This window comes from Lontra canadensis, unplaced genomic scaffold (genome assembly GCF_010015895.1).
Source record: "Lontra canadensis isolate GAN:19392208 unplaced genomic scaffold, GSC_riverotter_1.0 scaffold46, whole genome shotgun sequence".
NCBI classification, from domain to species: domain Eukaryota; kingdom Metazoa; phylum Chordata; class Mammalia; order Carnivora; family Mustelidae; genus Lontra; species Lontra canadensis.
The window spans coordinates 9,883,634-9,908,713 of NW_022631040.1; the positions used below are offsets into that span (position 1 = coordinate 9,883,634).

At 34.0% G+C, this 25,080-nt stretch overlaps 1 protein-coding gene across 3 annotated transcripts in view; it reads right to left on the reverse strand.

Annotated features, from left to right (window-relative positions):
- The window catches only part of GPATCH2 (G-patch domain containing 2), a 169,243-nt gene that overhangs the window by 132,520 nt on the left and 11,643 nt on the right, over positions 1-25,080 (reverse strand). For 2 of the 3 annotated variants that reach the window (XM_032872929.1, XM_032872928.1), the window contains exons 3-5: positions 20,574-20,635; positions 17,433-17,615; positions 16,890-16,969 (exon numbers count right to left, since the gene is read on the reverse strand). In XM_032872929.1, coding sequence (XP_032728820.1) covers positions 16,890-16,969; positions 17,433-17,615; positions 20,574-20,635 — 325 coding nt within the window. Of the gene's footprint in view, positions 1-14,729; positions 16,763-16,889; positions 16,970-17,432; positions 17,616-20,573; positions 20,636-25,080 lie in introns of those variants that run through there. The other variant, XM_032872930.1, reaches the window with a different exon arrangement.

The following is a 25,080-nucleotide window of genomic DNA, read 5'->3' on the forward strand; positions in this document are numbered from 1 at the left end:
GATAATCAGGACACAGAGATGGAAAGATGAGCAGAAGCCCTAATGGCAAAGACCTAGACAGGAGAAAGGAGTTTACATGCTATTTGAGAAACCAAGGGGAGGCACTGAGAGATTTCAAGTTAGAAATCAAATGGGTCAGATGATCACATTAGGATTTAAGGAGAGTTGAGGACAGGGTGGAAGAAAGTGGAGAATGAAAGGCTAAATAAGAGTTTGGCTGAGTCAGTGGCCAAAAGAGTGAACTAGAGGATTGGGGAAAAATATATAGATTACTCACTGATCTCCTTCAAAACATTTATTTTGCTTGGAAACAGTAAAAATATACATGGCAATTCCTCAAACTATGGCTGAAAACATTAAGAAAATTTCAGCCTCCAGGACGGATTAACATTCAACTGGAGAGAGTACAGAAAGGCAGGTGGGGGTATGGAAAAGTCTATGGGACCAGGAATCAGCAGGTTGGCCCTGGCTCTGTCTCTTCCTAGTTATGTCACTTACTTATCTTCCCAAAGCCTTAACTTCCCAAAAGGTGGGTAGAACAAAGCTGTCGTCCTTCACAAAACTACCACGCAAAGGTGAAAAATGGCTGTTGCTAAAGTCTTCATAACTGACAGTAACACAGCAAAATCCTAACACTTAAGCAATAAATTGACACTGTATCATTAGCCAATGATTATAAAACCGCCAGAGGAATAACACTCCAATATGTTACTGGTGTTTTAAAAAGAAAGGCAGAGCATACTGGTTTATCATTTATTATTTCAAAGAGCATGATATGATTTACTTTCATATTTAGTGTGATGGGAAAATCAGATTAGGAAGTACATGTAAGTCAGAGATTACTTTTAAAGTTTTTATAGCTAGCTAAATTTATGAAAACTTGGCATTTGTTAATACAGAAATTAATTTAAGTCCAAATGAATATTATACTTTGTATTAAAGAAGCCATATATCAAAAACGTTATTAGGTTCACAGCTTAAAAAAAAAAAAGCAGCACTATTTTTAGATAAATAAGTAAAAACTGTAATTCATGTCTCATCTTTGCCTTAGAAAACATGTGTTTTCTTCACCATGTACTTAGCCCAAACAATGAATTCTATTTTGGCTATTCTGGCCACAAAAATCACCTTTTTAACTGCTAAATTAATCATATGGCATCTTATCTTTTAGCAGTGATACAAATTTGTTAAGGAGTTGCAGGTTTAATTCAAATTAATGTCACTTTCATTTCTAATAGTATCCATTCCAAAAATCTATTTCAGAATTTTGATAGAATATAAAAAGTATAGACTTAACAGCAAACCTCAGAACACGTTAATTGCAAACATATTTTTATGTAATTTGTGGGCAAGTCAACTGATTCTTACTTTGTCTGTGGAGGTGGAGATAGAAAAAAAAAAAAGGGTACCACTCTGAACTTTACTGTGGAATATGTATAGGAAAGTATAAAATTAAAATGACATGAGTCGGTGTTCACCATACAGTACCTGAAGGATTTAAGTCTCATGGTAATCGAACAGTATAAAGAATAAGAGATACTCACGTATCATGTATGAAATTAAAAACATCACAATGGTTACATTCTTAAACACAGTGTATGTGAAAAACCAATGTGACTACACATTCAGTATACATTAAAAGAGAATAATCTGAAATGTATAACAGAGATTCAAAAGTGTATCTGAAGAGTAGTAAGAGGAAGACCTCTCTGTGGGAAATAGGCTGAACATAGCTGGTTATCTGTGCTTCCTTTCAATGACATTTTTGGGTTACTGCAATCAAAAGAAAATAATAGCAGACAACCAATATGATCAATATCTGATTCTAATTCAAATGGGCATTTCCTCTTTTTTGTACTAAATACTTACATGAAATGATGACACAACCCCCTGTGTTTCTTTCTCCTCTTTTTGATTCCAAAATGGATCTATGGCAACAATCACCAGCCTCCTAAGTGCTTGTTTTATGAATCTGGCCCTTACTCAAGAAGTTACACTGAAAAGTCTTTTAATCTCCTTCTGAAAAGAATTTACTGGATTGCATTTAAGTTCAAGTTCAAGGGTATTAAAATGTACAAAGGAGAGTGAAAAAGGTGCTAGGTTATAGATTTTAACTTCTTAACTAGAAAACTGACTCAAAATAGATTTTCTAATTTACAATGAATCAAAAGAGAAAACATTAGACCATAGCAAAAGTGGCACAAATGTATCAAAAACCAAATGAATAAACATTTGAGAAGATTTATTATTAGAAATTGCAATAAATTTTGGAAAGATGAATTGATTTTAGCTAAAAGGTATAACTGACAATTTATTGGGCGGGAAGATGCATTATTTTCCAATTGTTATCCATCTACAGTAAAACTGATTTGTGTCCTATTGTATTTTATGGAAAAGGAGAGTGCAACTTTCAGTGATTTAGATTAAATGTATTAATCATAACCAGGCACTGTGAACTATATATCTACTATTAAAGAAGATTTTTGACATTTAATTCTGTAGCAATATTTTGGCTCTGTACCACTCTTCCTAAATCCAATTCCTGCTACAGTTGGCAGATTTCTCCCTTTTAATTTTATGAGGCTTAAAGTAGCATTTAACCACCCATGCGGTAAATAATGCGGGATTAGAAATATTTAGTGTTTTGTTTCCCTTTCAAGAGTGGTAATCCATCAAATCCAAAAATGTTCTCTAAAATTTTTCTATATTTTTGGCAATCTCTAATATATGATATCATAAAAACTATAAAATTAAATAAAATGCATTACATAGCCAGAATAGATCTGCTTTTCTAAAGAATTGCCTTAACCTGAAAGAACAGGTAGAAACCTCTTTGAACCAGAAACGTGGAATCCTCATTGAAACACAAAACAAAATAAAATAAAAAATATGGATCAAAACCAGGATAACTAGATTAGAATCTTTTAATTTTATTCCCTCAGGTAACAAATCTTAATGAGGGTGTGCAAATAACTTTGAAATAGCTTAACCATTTAATATCTTTCTAAAACAAACACTCTTGCAAGACAAGGTATTAGAGTTATATAGGAAAACAATGATTGAACACGTAAGGTGTGCTGGATATTCGGCTAAGCGCTCATAAAAGTGAAAATAAATTTTAAGCTCAGTACATCTATCACATGATGCACATGTACAAATAAATTTAACAATTTTTTAAAACAAGTGAGGTGGCAAGACAAAAATGAACTGATTAACCTATGGAAGTTAATATTCTAACTCGAATTTTTAATAATTCCAAAATATTTTTATATTTAACATGAGCTTAAAAATAATTAAAAACTTCAATTAAAAGGTATAGTCTGTTATTAAGTCAAAATAACCACCAGAAGTAAAACTGACTTTAAACAAAATCAAATTCCAATTTAAAAATTTTAATTCATGTAATGTTAATTCTGGTTATTAGTGAATCCAAATTATTACAATAATAACATTATAACTGCATGCGGTACTTTGAGATCTATCAAAGTAATAAAGTAACCTGTCACACGAGTAATTATCTATATTTAATCTATATATAAAACAAATGGCCCAGAAATGAGTAAAGTCTGTAACTCACTCAAGACACGTTGATGCCATATATCCATGGTGAGAACATCTAATTTCTTCATACATATTCATATCTTAATTCACTTTTAACAAAGTTTATGATTATGACTGTTGTGGAAACAGTGTATGCCCTTCTAGTGTCTCCATGAAATCAAGGATTACCGACCAGCAATAAGATAATCTAAAAAGAAAATATGTATGTGCGTGTTTGTGAAAAAGCCCCTTCTCATATATAAAGTGTCTGCTTTGCCCTCCCTGCCCTTCACAGCGCTAAACTGTAGAGCTGGGAGTTATATGTTGGGAAAAATAGGAGGAGAGAACTCCTCTAGTCAGCTAGTCAGCTAGCACCTCAAGGGGCATTCCAACAGAAATAAAGGCATTTCAATTACAAACATAAGATGCAATATACACAATAACATGTCAGCAAATGTGTTAGCACGATATGCAATACATGCAGTGATTTGTTGAGGAAACAAGATGACTCTAAGATTTTGTTTAATCAAGAAGAATTAGATTAATTGGTATTTCCTATGAACAGTCAACACCAAAGGCTGGGGATGTACTATTATTTTATAAAGCCATCCAAGGAAGTAGGTTAGGGAAAAGTCATGATATTAATAAATATCAAAAAGGCTAATACCAAACTTGCAGCATGAATCAAATTATTTATTTCAATACAATCAGCAACAATTTAAAGGTGTGAATTAAGAATTTTGATGACAAAAATTCTTGACTCCTTCCTCGAAATGAGGATCCAATCAAATTTTGAAGAGGACAAGTTTTACAACTTGACAAGAAATTTAAGTTTTAAGCCCTGTGGGTATTTTCAAGACATATCACTGTAGCTTCAGTGAACAATACAGAAGAGAGTACAAACTTCTGAAAATTTTTGTTTGTAAAAGGGTTGGAATTGAGACCTAGCTCTGATCCTTCTTCAGGAAGCTAATGCTTTGAAAATCTGTGAATCCATAAAATGGGAATTAGCAAAGTACTTATATTACAGGATGGATGGAGACTGTTACAAAATATCAAATGCTATTTAAATATTTATTGCCACACTAACCTTTCTAGAAAGGAAGAAAACCCCACCGACAGGTAACAGAAAATTTACCTTCTAATAGATTAGAGAAAGAAAAGTTTTAAATGTCAGAAAAGACCTAGTAAGTTAAATCAACAGGCTAAATCAAAGGACAGAAGAGAAAACACATCAGTTAGAAGTGAAGAGTTGACAGGAGGAATGGACAGCATATTTACGTGATGGAAACTATTATACTGAAAAATAAAACAGAGATCCAATTCAACACAGTCAACTTAATCAAGCAAACTCAAGACTGACCTGCCCAATATATTCATGAAATTGACCAATTAGGCCCAGACATTTTTTGAGAAACTAAAATTTAAGTGTAAATATGTTTTTTACTCTTGAAGGAGAGGTTGTATAGCTTGGGGATCCATGGGGATCTGGCCATGAGGCCAGAGTTCATATTCTGACACTACCAATTACTAGCTGTGGCCTTAAACAAGTCATTTAAGCCATTTGTCCCTGTTTCCTGGTTTAGAAGATAGAATAATATTTACCCCAGTAGCCTTTTTATGAACATTAAATGAATTAAAATACATAAAGAGATTAAAACAACACCTGGCAAATAAGAAGAACTCAGTAAATGTTAGGCAACATAACTAATAGTAATAAAATATTTCGGTCCTTTAATATTAGTTACGTAAAAGCTGATCTGAAAAATAAATTATTTATTAATACATTACAATGAAATATTATGTAGCCAAATGAATGAAAAATAAGTATAATTTACAATCGCTCTGACTTTAAGATTTATTTTATTTTAGAGAAAGAGAAAGAGAGGGAGAGTGGGGGTGGTAGGGAGAGGGAGGAGGAGGGAGAGAATTTCAAGCAGACTCCTCACTGAGTGTGGAGCCCAATGTGGGGCTTGAGCCCGGAACCCTGAAATCATGACATGAGCTGAAACCAAGCGTTGGATGCTTAACCCACTGAGCCACCCAGGCATCCTTCTGACATGTTTTTAAAGTGTAAACACTGAGGTGCAGAGGAACAGATGCTATCTTTGCACAGATGGGCATGGGAGACACTCGGTACTTTTTTGTTGTGTTTGACTTTTAAAACCTGTGCATCTATTACTTTTTTTTTTTATAACAATGAAAATTACAAGAGAAGGACACTAGGTTAGACTTGCCAATACACATAACCCACTGATCAAACATGGATTTCAGCTCCTCCCAAAGCCCTACTAACATGACTTAGAAAGAAGAGTAAAAAGGCAAAATTCCACGCTCTAGGACAAAGAGAATAGGAAAGAAGGTATCACCAAATAAGGTACTTCAACAAAATTACACATGAAAATCAAAGCTGGCCATTCATCCTTCTTTAGTGTCAGATGGGTGGGGATAGAGTAGCAACAAAAAGCAAGCTGACTAAAGCAGCAGACTTCAGAAAGGTTCAGAAATTGGAGGAGCCAGATACCTTCGAAACAGGGAGTCTATTAAAAAAAAAAAGTTGATCCCCTGATCCCAATCCTTAGCCATGATCTTAACATGTTACTACTGCTACCCTACAGCACAAAAGAAGCTCAAAATTTATGATGTAAATATGCTAAACTATAATAAACACTGGGTATTCATATATGCAACTGACTTCTACCTCTGAAACTAATAATATACTCTGTTAATTGAATTTAAAAAGAAAACTAAAAAAGGAAGAAAACTAAAAAAATAGATAAATAAAAATAAAAATGTTATACTAGAAAGAGGCCATAGTGGATGGGTAACATAATAAACCTTTACTAGGTCAGGGGAATTCAGTGAAAGTCAGCATACTGAGTGCTCCCTGTCTTCTGCTTTGCAATTAGAACGTTGCCAGTGGACTCAACGCTGTCCACCCGCCACCTCTGAAGCAGGAGATTACTTATTAGGAGATTATTTCCAAGGGAAATCCCTACTCAATAGCAACATCTAAGGATTCTCCAACCAAAAGGTACACAAGCCCTGGATCTGCACACCAGGCATCAATGCAGCTTTCTTCTTGTGCTTTGTCACATGAAATCCCATCCTCCATCACATCATGGAATACATACATAAAAGGACAAATTAAAAACCATGAAGAATTTAGACACTACTCTTGGTAGGAAAGGATGTTACTTAAGGTTGAACTGGCTTCATAACCAGCGGTGGAAAACTCCCGAAAAAACAGAGGGTGATAACCAGTAATCTCAAAATTATTCTCAAAATTATTCTCAAAATTATTCAGCACATCCTATGGGCCTGAGCTGGATTCCTGCCATGGGGGTGCTCTATGTACTTGTAGATATAATGCAAACACAAGCAGAATAAAGAATAAAAACAGAGACAGGAGGGGTAATGCCATTTCAGAAGATGGAATGATCTCTTAAATATGACGAGCTGGAGAAGGTTTTGAAGAAAAGGTAGAATCTCAACTCTTCCTTGAAGGGTATGAATTTAACAGTAAGGAGAGAGATGTACTGTTGTGAGTAAAGCTATAGTATGAATGAATGTGGCTGAATAGGAGAAAGCTGAAGGAGGCATGGGCGTGTTGAGAACATAAGATCATCTGGAAAGGAGTAAACTGTTATAGTTCCCACGTGAGCAGTGAAGGTAGAAAGGAACAAACCTAGATTTTATGGTTAAGGCAGTTAAAACTGTTTTTTGGTTTGGGCATAACCACCTTTAAAAACAAACAAACAACAACAACAAAAAACAAACGTTTACTTGGAGTTACATGTGATACAGCTCAGAGGAAGGAAAACTAGAGGACAGACCAGGGACAGACCTAATGTGTTATCAAATGGAATGTTATGAGTAACCACCCTAAAGCACTGAAACAAATGGGCTAACAGGACAGATAAATAAGATTCCAACATGGCTAGATGTGGGAAGAGTGAAGGGTTAAAGAGAACACATAGACTAAAATTTAAATTAAAGAATGAACAACCACTTGGGTTTTGCTTCTCTTAACCAATGTTAGGTCTCCCCTCTCTTGTCTTTCCCAGTTAATTTTTATTAAGCAAACAGTAAGTTACTGAGGATAAAGGTGTATCTTACTTATTTTTGTATTCCTTGCCTTTCCCACAACAAAGACATCATGAGCTTTCATGACGTGTGTACAAATGAACCAAGTTATCTGTGGCTGAAAACACACAGGCAAGACACCGAGTTTCTGAGTTGGATGTAACAGATACGTATTTATTCACCCAACAAATGATGTAAGACACTCTTATAAAGTGTTTCTGTGGATCAAAAAATTAGAAGAGTCTATAAAAAACACATGTAAATGAAATGGAATGGGAGGAAGGCTAAGTAATTAACTGTTTACTTTTTAAAGACTGTAGATTCTAAAGAAGTACTTCTCAATACAAATCTGGAAGACCTCAAAAAGACCAAGTGCTTGCTATTAAATATTACTACAATTACGTTGCAACCTAAAGATAAATGCACCTGCAACGCTATCATGGTGAACTGTCTACAGCCAATGATCAAGATTTCAGTATGACGTTCTAAGAGGAAGATGCTGTATTGGGGATGGCTCAAGTCATCGCTTCTTTTGCATCCAAACAGATCATGAAACTTCTACTTTATTCCCTCAGGAAGCACTCGCCGTTGTTTTAGACAACTGTCATTTAATAACAGAAATTTTACAGGTTTTACTGGCTTAAAATATTTATAAATACCTGTGGGCATGCATCTCTGGTTTGTCAGAATCCTGTTGCCCAGATGACAGGCAGCAAATACCCGCTTGGCATTTTCTAACTCTAGTACAGGGAACCCCTTCTATTTAGGACTTCTTTGTGAATTCTCAGTTGTTCAAACTGACCTTCAGTTGGAGGATTTGCAGGTGACTTCAATATAGAAAGTGCTTATTAAATATTATTTGGAAGTGTTCTACCCATCATTGATTTTGAACTTTTCTCCTATAAGGCATCTGACATCTTTGAAGGCAAATTAGAAAACTGAGTTTTATAGACCATCAGAATAATTCTATCAGCAACATAAAAGGCAGAAAACCAAAGTTGAAGCTTTGAAGAAGGTGAAATGTTTGCAACATTTCTGTTTCTCCAATTTGAGTTAAAAAAAAAAAAAAGAAAAAGAAAGAAAGATACAAGAAAACTGAAATGGGGACTCTGGCAATGTCACCACCATTTTAAAGAGCAATAAGGAAGAGGGGTATTGAATCTCCATCTGTGGAATCAAACAGTTACCAATCTAAAGAAAGAACATTTTAGAACATATTTCAAAGGTTTCTCGGGATACAAGAGAGTAATTTTAAAATGATAAACATAATCCTGACATTTTCTAAAATCATTTGCTTTTAAATGATTTTAAAAATTGATTTTTAAATAAGCCATTTTTCTTTACTAACAATGTGCTAACCTAAGAACTTATGCACAAATGGCAAAAAGAATAAAGATTTAAAAAAAGAAAGCGTGGCAGTTCATGTACTTTTAAAAAAGTAATAGAACAGAACTATTCACCCTGCACAGTATTTAAGTGGCCACAAAAGCAGAACTACTACACCACAGTATCAAATTTCAAAACAGACATCATGATGAAATCCAAAGAAGTAAACCAAACACTACATAAATATTTGGCACCTGAAAACTTTTAGTATTAAAAAAAAACAAATTTTTAAAAAATTGTTTCTTGTAAATAAAATGACATTCTTTTGCCTGTGCAGGCCTACCTATAGTGACATTTAAAAACTGTGATCAGTCTGGTCAGGAAACAGGAGTAATGCCTAGGACCTACCTCAACTTCATGAATACACAGATTTGAGTAATGCAGACCCTGTTTCTTTTCCCAGGTTGTGACAAGAGTGACGAGAAGAAAGCACTAGATTAGCCAAGGCTGAAAATTATTGCAGCCTGCAAATCATATTACCTCCAATCACCTTCATGTTCACATCACCCTGTTCAATCTTCTCCATGGCCATTTCTATTAATTACCCTCCTCTCCTTACCAAGTTTATTTATACTCATTAAAATATAAGCTCCTGGAACCTTGTCTGCCTTGCTCACTACTTTAACTGCCATGGCCTAGAACAGTACCTCAAACACAGTAAAGACTCAGTATTTTTTGAATGAATGGATACTACTCAAAAGTCATTCAGATTATTGAGTCCAACAAAATATAGGGGTTCAGTGTACTGTGGATCTCATCTACTGGGGGACAGGGACAGACCCTAGATCCCTAATCTTATAACCACTTAATGTACCCTCTATACTGCTGTCCATGTGATCTCTTAAGACAAATCTGATTAGCTTAACCATCCCTCCCCTGACCCCTGACATCACATCAGTTCACATGCATTCCCATAGTCCAGAGTTGGAAATGATCTAATTCCTGCCTACTTTGCCAAACAAACCCTGTCTACCATATACTCCTCCACACAAGCATACCTTATATATACTACAGCAGCACTGGATTCAGTTTCCTGAATATTCCATGCTGTTTTATAAATTTAAGCCTTGCCCATCCACGCCTTTCTGTCTGCTAATTCCCCCCCCCCCCCAATGAGTTGGGCTAACTCACACCTGAAGTCCCAGCTAACAAATCCTCTTGTATGAAGTTTACCCAAGTTCCACTAAAAAGGGGTAGGAAAGGAGCAGATCAAGAGAAATACAGAGGCTATCATCACGGTTGAAACAGAGATGTGACAGCTCCTATGGACACTGTACAGGTTTGGAGAGATAACGGGGGACCATGGAGGATAAGCTGAGAAAACAGCAGAAACAGAGAAAGAAAGCAAACTGGAACTGGATGATGCTGAAGACCAAGAATAAGGTACTATATACTACCTGAGAAGCAAAGAAAAAGATTGGAATGGAGGATTTGGTCCCAGTGATTAATGTGATGGGAGCAGTAGTATCTCTTTTACTTATCATTTCTATTATGGCACACAACTTGATTGTGTTCATTCTTTAAGACAGCAAAGAAGGCTGCAGATTTTTCAAAATAACTCACACTTCCGATAGCATTTGGTAACCAGAAATGAAACTATTTTATGAAGAAAATGTATTTATATTTATTAGCAACATGACAACAGAGTGAAGAAATTTCCAGATTTCATTAATTTTGCCATAGCAAAGGAAAAACAAATTTGAAAATGTTTAAGTTGTAAATGTTAATAGGATTAAATGAATTAAAATATATAAATATAGTGTCTGGCATGTAGTAAGCATCACTGTAAGTAATTACTAACATTCTCTTTGCTAGGTTCCAGATTTCTGAAGTATCACAAACCCAAATGACAAGATATGAAACCAGGCCAATTCTAGTGGTTAAGTAGTCAGAAAAGCAAGGACAATTTAAATAGGTAAATAAAAACTATAAGTGGTCAAATTTGGCATTATTAAAATACCAAGATTGAATATGTTTTGTATTCTTTCCTAATGGATTTTAAAAGCTAAATATGGAGAACAGAATAAGAATTCAAGTTCTTGCTGAATAAATAAAAAAATATAATCTGTTCTATTAAATATGTAAATATTCCACTTTTTATAAAGTATAACATGATTAAGACTAAATATCAATATTAGTATTGATATTACTTTTAGTGGAACAGAATGAAAAATCATTAGATTCAAATTTTCAAATATTATAGGTATTAAATTTACATATGTAAAATGTAAAAAGAATGACACCAAAATAGAGAATTTTAAATCAAACAAGAGACACTATTGAAATGTCTTTTGTAGAAGAAATATTATAATTCTACTGAGCAGTACTTCTGTATGATACAAAATCTACTTTATCCCAAAATAAGTTCTAAGAAAAAAGTATTAATTTCCCACATGAAATCTGGATCTGAAGCGGACTTCGAGATAAGATAAAAACTAAATTATTAACATACATAGTAATAGATTAGAATATATATGATATATAATATATATTTAGAATATAAGAAAATTCTAAATATATATTCTTGGATTCTGCATAGTATCTAAAAATGGTTAAAGGATGCAAACAAATAATTCACAGAGATTATAATTAAGCACTTAGTTATTAAATTCCTCTGAAAAATATTAGATGATTAGCACATGGTCAAGAGTACAATTGATGACACATATCCTATGTATTTTTTAAAAATCATTTTAAATTTGTTTTCTATCATAATACTTCTTAGACTAGTCTAAGAGAAAAGTTCATATAGCTCCCTTATTTAAACCAAATCCGTTTAAAATGGCCCTTCTGTTGTAAAAGGCTGTAGATCAGACTACATATTCCCACTCCAGTATCCTAAGAAACAATAAAACAAAGGTTGAGCAAGACTTACAGAGTACGTCATTATAGTATCATTATCATTATCAATATGACACTTATGAAATCTGGTCTGTCTTTCATGATATACTTCAGAGAAAGAATATATACTCAGTATTTCCTTCTCTCACACAATGAAATAACTCAAGATTCTAAACAGATATAAATTATTTTGAGGGCTATTTCATTGTTGAATATAATGGTATGCTTACTTGTACAGAATGACAATTTAAATTAAGGGTTAATGTTCACTTTTTTTTCAGATATTTAACTTGAGAACCATGTATAAATCAGATTCATTTTCTTTGAGAGAATAACCACTACCATCACCACTATAGTTGTTCTCATTTCATCTATACAAAACAAAAACAAAAACAAAAACAAAACCCAAACCAAAACAAACAAACAAACAAAAAATGGACCTAAATGATGATAAAATTAAAAAAAAAAAGACTTATAACCTTTAGGTGTAATTCCTAATGTAATATTAACATTGGATTTTAGGTACTATGTTTTAAACGGAGTCATTTATTTCCTGATTTTTTAACAGACCACTCAATTTGAATGTTAACACTTGTTTTAAGACCATCAGTTTAAAAACTTTAAAAAGAAAAAATCTCTCACCTATAGGAAACAATTAGGATGCTTAGGGTTAGGCTATCTTGGCTATGGTTAAGTCAGGGTAACTGGATTCACTTTATAAGTACCATATCCCAGAACAGATTCTCTGATGGATCATTATTCTGAGGATTATTCACTCCAAATTGTACTTGATGCAAAAATTCTGGAAATACAGGAGATTCTGGAAATACTGGAAATACTACATCTCCTGGATAATGGCCCCAGAATATTGCTCAGAATTAATGATCATTAGCTTAATTCTCCTATAAGGGGTAAATATTAGAGGCTCACTAGCTGGGCTCCAATAAACCAGTGTGTTATTCTAACAGAAGTACAGCAGTAATTAATTTTTTTCAACATTAAATTCTCAGAACTGGTACTGCATTCACCCCTCGTATATGGGCAAAATTATTTTTAAGAATCAGGTAACTCTGGACCAAAACTTCCTAAACAGTGTAAGTCTTTCTGCAAATGAACGGCCTAGTAATTGAAAGTTAGTTAGGGAGAGGTATTTAGAACAGTTTTTAATCTGTAATTAGGGCTTAAGACTTAATGCAGTGGCTGTCATCTAAGATTCATTCAAAACTATTCTTTACACACCATATTAAAGACAAAGGCTGGCTCAAATATAAATGAAGTATAAAGGTAACATAAAAGATTGCAATATAAAGCACTTTAAATATTAAAAATAAAGGTGTATCATATATAAGATCTGAAAAACTTAAGATTCTGCATTTTGACCCGTAATGAGATTCGGTATTTAGCATATCTGATAATAACAGTAACTATCATTTATTTAGTATATACTATGTAACAAAATGGTTCTGGACCTATGATGTACATATAATCTCATTTAATCCTGATAATACTTCTACAGATTAAATACTGTCTCTATTTAAGAGAAAGAGAAGATAAGGTTCAAAGTTGTCATTAAAAGTAAAAAGAAGACCTAGAGTGGGGACTCACCAAGTCCAGACTTCAAAACCTCTAACCTTTTTGTAAGACCACTTTGCCCTTGACAAAACTAAACAGAGCTGATCCTCATTACTATTAGTTCCACATGTACAAATTTACCTACTCACTAACATGTATTTGTAACCCCCAAATCAATTTTTTTTTTCCCAAATCAATTTTTTTAAAAAATTTAAGTCATCTCTCTATCCAACATGGGGCTCAAACTTACACCCCTGAGATTAAGAGTCGCATGCTCCACTGACTGAGCCAGCCCGGTGCGCCGCTCTCAAGTCAGTTCTTGTAGTGCTTCTAGGGTCGTTCAGGAGCAGTGAAAATTTATCCCCTGGTGCACGTGTGCATTCCCGACTAAAGTATGGCATGTAGTAAGCATCACTGTTTCAGCTCTAACAGTGTAAACAAGTATCCTTTTGTGGTTTATTTGGTGCCACATTTTTCAGTTTTGTGTTGGCAATTCATTGTTTTAAATGAACCCCAAGCATAGGGCTAAAATCCCAAGCACAGGGCTAAAATCCTGACACCGGTTCCTAAGCGTTAAGAGGGCCATGATGTGCCTTAAGGAGAAATGCATGTGTTAGATCAGCATGGGTTTGTTCAGGCATGGGTTATTGGGCTGTTGGTCATGAGTTCAATATTAATGCATCAACAATATGTATTAAGTAAGGTGTTTTTAGACACAAAGACGCGTAAGACAAGGTTATGTACTGATTGACTGATAAAAAATGTCATGACCAGAGGCTCACAGGAACCTAGCCTGGCATTTCCCTTAGGAGCAACAGTTCAGTATTTGCTAATTAGTGTTCAGGATGACTTTATAGGACATACCTATGGTGAACGTTAAAAAAATCCAACTGAAAACTTTACCCCCAAAGAATGTATCCATTTATATTTCAGTATAAGAGGTTCTTCTTTCATTTCCTTCAAAGATAATCACTAAATCTGTGTAGTCATTATTCATCTGCGTTCGAGAAAGAAAACTTTTGTTGCCATTGGGTTTCATGGGTTGTAGCTACATGTGTTTGACTTTACTCAGAAAATTAATGTCTCTTCAAAGCAATCTGGCTTTCCAGTGTGATAATCTAAGGAGTTAAATTTCATTCTTATTCCTTGATGTCATGGGTACTATCTAAATATGACCATTCTGGGAGATTATGATTTTTAAGACTAGACTGTTACATACAGTCTAGACAGTATGACCAACAACAATAACAACAACAACACTTCGCAGGAATTTAAGAATATCAGCACAAATTGGAACTCTTACCTTTCTTGTCCAAGTCAGATATTTTATTGAAAAAAAAAAAAATTACAGTACTTAAAAATCCAAACAAGGACAATTCAGGATTGAAAGAAAGAAAACCTGAAGGAGCCCATTGTCTTCAGTAAAATTTGAATACAAGAAAATGTAGACCAGGAAAACAGTTTATGGCCTAATGCACTAGTTCCATGATAAACACACATATATAGTATATCTCCATCAAGTGAAACTTAATCACCTTTTTACAATTTAGAGAGGGAAGGCAGCTTTTACTATGGTTAAGCCATGTATCATCAATACCATGAAGCTAGCCTATCAGATGTAATAGCTTCTATAAAATAGCACAGTGAGATTGCAATAAGCCTAGAAAATGGGCTACAAATCCCAGCTATGCTCAAGCAAGCAGTGAACCAAAAATAAAAATAGGTAAAACTGAACCAAGAACTAGATAGCATTCATCTAGATTCATGATTGGTAAGGCAAAGTTCATAGGCCAAGGTTTTAAAGTGACTTATTCAGATCTCAAAGACAGTCATTATACAAAATAAAATAAAAGCATTTATGTAATTCAGAAAAAGAAAATCATGATTTTTTTACTCCAAAAGACATAGCACAAAAAAGCTTACTTACAATGAGCAAACACCACATTACTGTACCTCTAAAATATCACTTTAAATATGCAAAGGTAAAGATACTCAAAGTTGCACTTTATCAAATTTAAGCTCTCCAGTTTAGACAAGCAATCTAAAAGATGTCACATACTTTCTGCTTAATACATTTTCTGAAATCTTTCAGACTGTAATACCTTTAGGTAAAAGAAATGTCAACTTTAAGTTTCTTTCCCAATCATCATTATTTAAGTTAGCCATTAAATGCTGAATTAACAATTAATCCATACAACAATATAAAAATACATGTATTAAATCACAGTTTTCATCAATGATTGGAACTTATAAAAAATACTCATCATTTTAATATACCATTTTGAAGAATTCAAATGGTCTGAACGTTGTAGAGTGTCTAAATTATACCATCAATAGAAATGTTACATTTTCCCCTCTGCTTGTGAAAACGAGCTCATGCAGTATTTCTGACACTCACGGTTGACCCGTATGGTCTGCCAAGGGTGTGCAAGCAGGTCTCACTTTTAAACATGACAATATGATTCAGAGGCATACAGTATTAGTTAAAATACCAGCTTTCACATGATTTCTATAAGCTCGAAGCCAAAATGATAATTCTGAGTGGTTTCAGGTATCAGACAAAGCAGATAATTTAAAAAGTAATAGCAAATGATTCTACTAGCACAGACTAGTCATCACTGTGGTTAGCTTAAAACTAGGATGATCTTTTTGTAGTACAATGAACACTATACTATAAAATACAATGGGTTTGCAATACAGAGCAGATTTTCCAAGTAGAAAGCAAACTGAACAAAACAGAAATTCTAGTAAAGATTATCAACCTTACCTACTACTCATCTTAGCCCTTGTTAAAATACCCTGAGTAAAATGCAAATATATTAAATAATGCTGGTTATATAAGACTTCTCTAAAAATGAGCCATAAATGTCAATGCATCATGTTTATTTACAACAGTCAGATATGTAAAAATTGGTTCTTAACCAGTCACAATATAAACATTAATACTTATGTGAGATCTGGAAGTTTTCAATTTTCTAGCTGTTGTTAGCATTTTGGCAAAGCAAGTAATACATAAATGGATTCAATGTAAAAAAAAATCATAAAGAGAAAAATATATAAAATTTACAGTAGTTCTACCCACCCTGGGCCAACCTAGATCCCTAGAAAGCCTCCCCAACCACGTTCACTTCTGACTAAAGGAAGAATACCAGTCCTCCAGCAAAAACAGCCCCATCTTTTCATCAAAGAGGCTCTCACTTCAGTGATACTCCTCCAGGGGAAGAGGACAGGAGCCAGGTTCCCTCGAATGCCATTCCCCAGATGTTCAAAACGTAACTAATTTATTAGCATTAGAAGATTTGGTTTATAGGGGAATCTCACTGGTCCAGTTTGTAGCCTACAAAAAAATGGATTATTTTTAAGTATAACATTAGAATATGAATAAAGGATGAGGATGTGGCTTTTTATTCCATAGAAATGGATACATTTCCAAACATGACAATTAAACAAAAAAGCATGCCTACCATTGAAGTTGTGGTCCCTCCTGATTTTTTAATGTTCTTGGAAGGCATTCCATGAAGGCGACTGAGTCTAGCTTGAAAACCTGGAAAATCAAAGTCCTCAATTTAGGAGATTCTATGATCACTGTTCCTATCTGTACAGAATTCAAGATAAGTCTGAGGAAGGAAACATCCTGAACAGTAGTGGGGAAAACGCAAAACACACTTCAACAGATCTGAAGCAACGCCTGGAAGGGCTCTAATGAGGTTAGCACCTAACTATGGATTATTTAAGAATTAGGGTATTATTCAGGGCTTTTCTTTCCTCCTAATTTACCTTTATAACATTTCAACATTTTCACAATGGTCCTAGCAAGGAGGCAAGTCAACCTTTCTAACAATTAGAATGCGTGAGTAATACAGTAGATGAATTACCATCTGACGTATGTCTTTATAGCATCTTGTGCTAAGACGCTTTCATTTCCATTTTAGCCTATCCTCTTTCAGTGGATATTCCTAGATGCACTCTAAGTCCACCATATTCAGCAGTCAGCAAGTGCTACTGACCTCTTCTTCCCGGATGCGACATTAGAGGGAAAGAACCAGTTAAGATACTTTCAAAGACAGGATCTGGTAAATTTTTGTCCAGCTCGGCAGCATCTTCCTTTTCCCACCAGGGCACAACTCCAGTGATGCCACACGCTCCACCTGATTCCTTCTCATAAAACCAGTCACTCTGCTCATCGTCACCTGTGCAAATACAAGAAATCCCCCAAAGATTCAGTTTTATTATCCAAATACACAGAGTTATCAGATTTAAAAAATGCAAGATAGCAATTAAATCTGAATTTCAGAAAAAGGATTTTTCGTATAAATATATAATACCCGCACAAAATTTTTAATATGTCTAAATACTGCACGGGGCACACATATTAAAAAATTATTTATTATATATCTAAAAAATTAATTTTAATTGGGGTTCTTGTTTTTATCTGTTAAACATTTACATAATCAATACAGAAAACTTATTCTACACCACAGCTTCACAAAAAAGTTTTTTAACACCACAACAAGAACTGCCATCAACAAAAACATAAGCTGTTATGTTTTAGAACCAATTAAGAAATGTGAAAAACCGTAATACTGGTTAATTCTAAGGCCAAAACTGTAGAGGAATCCATTTAAGTTACTACTTTTTCCAAATTAAAGAAAAACAAGCCTTAATCTCCTACAGAGAATTAAAAGTATAAAACTATAGAACCCATTCTCTGCAGCTGATAATGGTATAAAATTTGCTTAATTTCATGATTTGTATGGAGTGTAAAAGGGGAAACCATCATGAACAGATGTGACTAAATGAAATTAATCTGATTAAGTTCATTAAGAAATAGTTGTGAAAAAGTTGATTTTAAATGAAAAGTGACAATACCACAGAGTTTACAAAGAAACTATACTGGACTATGACAAGCAAGGTATTTTTAAAGCAAAACACTATCCATAGTAAGTTGGACTTTTGGGAATATCCACGAGTGCAACCACGGAGAAATGATCCATTTCAAATTCAGTTCAAAATGTACTGGTGAATCGATAGTATTTTGTTTTTAAAACAAAATGTGAATCAAGAGTATTTTGTTTTTAGAACACGGATAAGGGGGGAAAATACAGAAGAAGGCATAAGAAGATTCTTATGAAGACTTGTGGAGTCTTCATGATTCTAATTCTGGTTTTTAAGAGGGTCATCACAATTGCCATAAAGTTTTCCCTTTTACAGAAAGAGATTTCTGATTTCCAAAATCTCTTGCTACAAACATTTTTAAAAGCAAACTAGAAAAAACCCAAAACTTCAACTGGAAATGGCTTTATGGGAAAGAGCCGTACTTCAAATTATGAGGGAGTGAAAAGTTTAAAGCATTTGGAAAACCAAAGCCACCAGTTTATTTCAATTGAGGATTTAATAAAAATTAATTTTTTTAAAAAAAGGTACTTTACAAAGCACATAAATATTTAGTACTTTTACTGAGAATTACATTAAAATTTCCTAGAACAGGTATAGGTACAAGAAAAGGGAGTCACTTTAAACTACCCTAGATCTTAACTCCATTTGAGACGTTATTACAGAAAAAATGAGATTATTTTATTTTTGATGTGATACACAACTTTGTTTTTAATAGGGAGATAAAACAGCTAAAGATTAAGAACCTGAGTTCTGAAGTCAGTCAGACCAGTGAGAATTGCAGTGTTCTGCGACACTGGGGAAGGTAGCTCGACTCTATGAGCCTATAGGTTTCACCATACCTCCCAAAAAAGAATCTCCCAGGGTTTTCTTAAGAATAATATAAAATCTAAAGTAAACTGAATGAGGGGGAAAAAAAGGCACTTAGAAATGTAAAACATAATAAGCTCATAATAAATGCTGGTATATTATCTTAAACCATTTGAAGCTTTTCAAATATGGACAGGCTTGTCCAAAAGTTTTTTCATTTCCTTTCATTACGAAATGCAACATTTGTAGTAACTTTGAGCAGGCTCATTTATTTAAACAAGAATTTAGGTATATTATCAAGGTAGTCAAATTCACTCTGAGCTCTGAGGTTCTAGCATATTTCAGCAAAGTCTCTTAACTTTACAAAGTCTATGGTCTTTAAAACAGAATATATATGGGTTTCTAAGTAAGCCAAAATGAATGATCATTTATTTTATCCCTACCAAAAGGAATGAACAGACTATGGGAAAAAAAAGCCTAAGTGGCTATCATTTCTTTTTTTTCTTCCTATCATTAGACTATAATTTAAAACTATAAATCTTGGGGGTTTTTTTCCCCCTTAGAACTTACTGCTTTCCTCTAAAGATTCTCAAGAAAGGCAGATAACATTTGTAGAGTGCCTCCTGTCCTCTTATTAAGGTTTTTTCTATTTTCTTCCCTAATAGATAGTTTCAAAATAATGCCTTCCGAAACTGTGAAAAGCTTCACGGAACTTCAAAGATGTAAAAGATCTAAGTTGTAAGACACGACTGTGTAACAGTTTACAATATTGAATTCATGAAACTGTCTAATTACTTACAAACTAGGGAGGATGAATAAATGTCACGGCTGAATAAAAATGACAAATGACTTGTAAATCCACCTTTATTAATGCTTAAACAGTATTAAATGCATTTGGAATCAGGTGGAGAATCAGAACCAATGTCTTGGGAACTTGAGAAGAGACAAAATTGTAAAGACTGAGGTATGCAAAGCTTTCTTAAGGAAGATAATCCTCCCTTAATATTATTAGCTCCACATACTAGCTTTTGGAGATAATCGATTACTTTAGGTTAGGAAGACAGGATACCCTTCCTAGTATCAAAAAGAACTAAAGGGGCGCCTGGGTGGCTCAGTGAGTTGAAGCTTCTGCCTTCGGCTCGGGTTGTGATCCTGGGGTCCTGGGATGGAGGACCACATTGGGATCTCTGCTCAACAGGGAGTCCTGCTTCCCCCTCTCTCTCCCTGCCTTTCTGCCTACTTGTGATCTCTGTCCATCAAACAGATAAAAAATCTTTAAGGGAAAAAAGAAAAAAAAAAAGAACTAAAGCCCAGTCCACTAAGTAGGTATGTGTGTGGTGAGCGGATTGCTGTCATCAACTTAGGAAGTAACTAGTAACAAGCACAACTTTGAAGACATTTTTCCCGAAGGAATTAAAAAAAAAAAAGAATAAGCATTTCAGTACCTTGTCTTCCCTCATCATTGGTAAATAAGCCAGCATCAGTGCTGCTGAGACTGCTGGAGTCACTGGAATAAGGGAAAAGAGGGGAAAAAAAACAAAACAGATCAAAAGAACAATTGATCTCTCAGTCGTAAAATTTTAAAGAGACATGGCAGCTCAGAGATGAAATTTAAGCCTGACAAAGATCTGAAAGAAAATAAGATGATATTTTTTTTTAATCAAACTGCAAATATTCTGGTTCCATTAACTACAGAGCATATTATTTTTGGCACATAAAACCACAGGCATCTAATGGGACCCTGACAGTAAGCCAGATGTGACTGCAACGAGGGGCTGACACAATTGATGCATTTTATTATCTGCTTTCATCAAATGCTCACTGCTCCTTTCTTATGCCGTGCAATTCAGTCCAAGCCCCGAACACCACCGCTCAATAAAATGGAGAAAGTCTCAATCAAAAGCAGGCTAAGCCTTTCTTCAGCACATGAAATACAAGGGCCCGGGATGAAATTACTTTTCATGACCACATTTGCAAATATTCAGGAAAAGACATTATTTAAGAATTCACAACAACACTATTACCTGGCAAGGAAGAAAAAAGTTTACAATGGTAACAATCCATTAAATCGAAGTTAAAAATCTCTCTGAGCAAGACCAAACTATGGAATACTGCCAATATTAGGGAGGGGGTGTATAACAAATAACAGGTTCTCCATACTTCCATAGAAGTTCGAGTATGATACAAAGTCGTATTTTACATACAAATTTAAAAAAATAGCAGATATTCGATTGACATGAACCATCACTATTAGTTCTAATACAAGCCATGTGTAAATGAAAATCTAGTTAGTTAAAAAAAAAAAAACAAAAAACAACAACACAAAAACCAGATCATGTAATAAGAAGCTTGGCCTCTAAAGAAAATTGACAACATTCTTTAAAGATTCTCATATACTCTCTTCTTCCTGCAATTCTTAATTTTAACCAATCAGGAAGCTCCCCAGGTGAATTTTATTAACACTTTTCTCATTAACAAGTACATCCCTGTAACCTGACTTACTAACAAAACTAATCTGTTTAAAAATTATCCATTTTTAAAATATTTAAATTGAGAGTTCAGGATTAAAATCATAGATGAGATCTAAATCCCTATGTTTTCTGATTATAAAATATCATTACAATTACTTGATTTTTAAAAGTAAAGAAGTATAAGGATTTATTAAATGGCACATTTTCCCAAGTTAGTACCTTTTTCTTTAACTTTCTTCATATTAGGAGAATGTATCAAGCATCCTAGACTGCATAAGCATTGAGGAAAGAATACTTTCTTAAGACAATCACATCTGTAATTCCTTATTTACAAACACGCATGCTCTCCTATGCACAGTGATGTCCGAGTGTCAAAAACACTTTGGAAACTTCATCCTTTTGCTGTTTAGCTGTCCAAACTACTGTTAATTTTTTTTTTTCCTCTTCTGTGACTATGGCATAGTGCTTTCTGTCTGCTTGTTCAATACAACCCTAATATACGGCCTTATCCTGCATACCCTGAGTCATAATTCTTTTTCTGAAATCCTTGAGGCAGCATGATTTTAAAATTCACAATTTTTCAAATTTTGGAAAGGTATGTTCCAAAATGCCTCATAGGGGCGTGGGGTAGCACTCCAGAATCAAACTTATTAATATATTTTTTCAAATAAATGAAGGAATATGCACATTAAATCCAGGTCAAGCTAGGTTGGGCCACAAATGAGTTAGTTTTTCACAGTTTTCAGAGTTTAGATTTACAGATAAACAACTGTGAGATATGCAACTATGTACTTTTTTTGAGGGGGGGGTACAATGATTTTCTAATTCCTGAGTTCAGATTTACCTCTTTTAATATTCTACATACAACCAGACTCATTGTTTACAAATGTAACTTGCAGACTAAAAATATTATGACATCCTGGATGGGATCCTAGAACCGAAAAAGGACATTAAAGAAAAACAAAGAAATTTTAATAAAGTACTGACTTCTGTTAATAATGCATCAACACTGGCTTATTAATTCTGACCACTATACTTATATATTTATATAAGTATATAAGTATATATTTATATAAGTCATATAATATTTATATTATATAAATATATAATTATTATATATTTATTTAATATTAATCACTTAAATATAATTAATAATTATATTAATTAAATTATTTATATTATTTATTCTTATATATTTTATATATTTATTTATATTATTTATTATTATATCATATTATAATATTTATATTATGTTCATAATATAAATATTAATATTTATATTAATTAAATATAATTATATTAACATAATTAATGTATAATTATATATTTATATAAGTATATAATATATTATATTATAATATAATATACTGTATTATATTAACAGTAATGAAGACTGGGTACAGGATATATGGGAACAGGATATACAGAAACTCTGCACTATGTTTGCAACTTTTTTATAAATCCAAAAATATTCTATAACAAAAAGTTTATAAAACACGCACATGTCTATGGATATATAGATTTAATTTATATATGCATATAAATTAAATAAAATAATGTTTCCTATTAAAAATCTAAAATATGGATTTCAAGGATCTGTATGGATGAGTCCTACCTAAATTCTTCCCATCTCCATCTCTGGTCCTTTTATTTATGTTCTTTTTCCAACTCATATCCCAATCTTCTACCTGCCTATTTTTTTTCCTTAGATTTTATTTAAATTCAAGTTAGTTAACATGTAGTGTATTTTTAGTTTTAGGGTTAGAATTTAGTGATTCATCAGCTGCACAGAACACCAGTGCTCATTACACTGAGTGCCCTCCCTAACGCTTATCACCCAATGATGTCCCCCCAACCTCCTCTCAAATAACCCTGTTTGTTCCCTATATTTAAGTCTCTTACCATTTGCCTCCCTCTGTGTCTTTATCTTATTTACTCTTCTTAGAGAGAGAAGGAACAGACGTCCCCCTCTAAGAATGGCTTAGTCCTTAATGATCCTTGTCTTCATCTGGGATTTTTAAACACGTGTTTTAAACAATGTTTCCTTATTTACATTTCACCTGACATCTAGCTAGTTGCTCCAAGTACATCATGCAGTTGCTAGCATGTTCAATAAATCAGAACAAGAACTTCTATGGAAGCAAGGCTTTTCATTTTCGGCATCTGACAACCATTATGACTTATCTCCAAGGACAACTCATCCCACTTTTTTTTTTTTTTTTTTAGCGTGATACATTCCACAAATTGTCGTCAAATTACCATTTGTATACTAATCCCAATCCGCTTATTTCCTGTATTTTTTATTCTTGAAACCAACACATTATCTGAGTATCCTCTTTTTCATTCACGGTCCCAAACACAGTCAACTTTCCATTGATTCCAACTTTTAAAACTGCTCTCCTATTTCCTTCCCCTCTACTATCCCTGCCTAATTCACCCCTCACCTAAGGATGGATTTGAGGTCAAAGCTAAATAAGACATTGTTACTGAGATCATGTTCCTTGAGAAAATATAAATCTGAGTTTCTTCATTATTAAAAATTCTTCACTGGCTTCCATTACTTACAGGATGAAACCCAAACTGCCACAGCACACAAGGCCTTCAAGACATGCCTACTGCTGCGGCCCAACCTCCACTTCGTTCCATTAGTCATCAATTCTAAGTACTTTCCCAGATACGTCACTTTGCTTCACGATCCATGACTTCGCACCAGCTGCTCCCTGTACCCAGGAACATCATTTCCCTCCCTCATGCACTATCTGAACAACACTCATTGCTTGCTTAAACCTCAGCATCTACAGAAAGCCCTCCTTTACCAGTACTTTCTGCTCAGCACACTTCCTTTTCATTGTTTATTTATCCGTGCTATTCCAAACTATGGGGCTGTAGGCCACAGGGTCTGTCGTATTTAGTAATCTTCCCACAAAAGGAATATGCATCTAACTCTAGGTGACACTAAAACTAGTTACACAGCTAAGTTTAAAAATAAAAGAAGGTGCACCTGGGTGGTGTAGTCAGTTAAGTGTCCGACTCTTGGTCTCGGTTCAGGTCATGACCTTGGGAGTAAGACTGAGCCCTGAGTCAGGCTCCACGCTCTGCACAGAGCTTAAGATTCGCTCTCCCTCTCCTTCAGCCATCCCCTCCCCCCGCCCCAGTGTGCGCTAAAATAAATAAATAAACCTAAAAAAAATACCAGTAAAATAAAGAATATTTTTAAAAATTATTCTGGAGTGAAAACATCCTCTTTGAAAACTTGCCTGCTGGTAGCCTGATCATAGTTAATGGATACTCAAATATTTTTTACGATGAAGAAAAATGAAGAGACTTTTATCTCATTTTTCTTCCAGGGTAGGTGTCTGTCAATAAAAGGCAGACATCAATAAAGTAAGGGCTTGGAGGATCAATCCAAAAAATAGGTAATCTGTAAATAATCTAGAAATGGACACTTATCTTCACTCCCACACACCTTCCCTCCCCACCA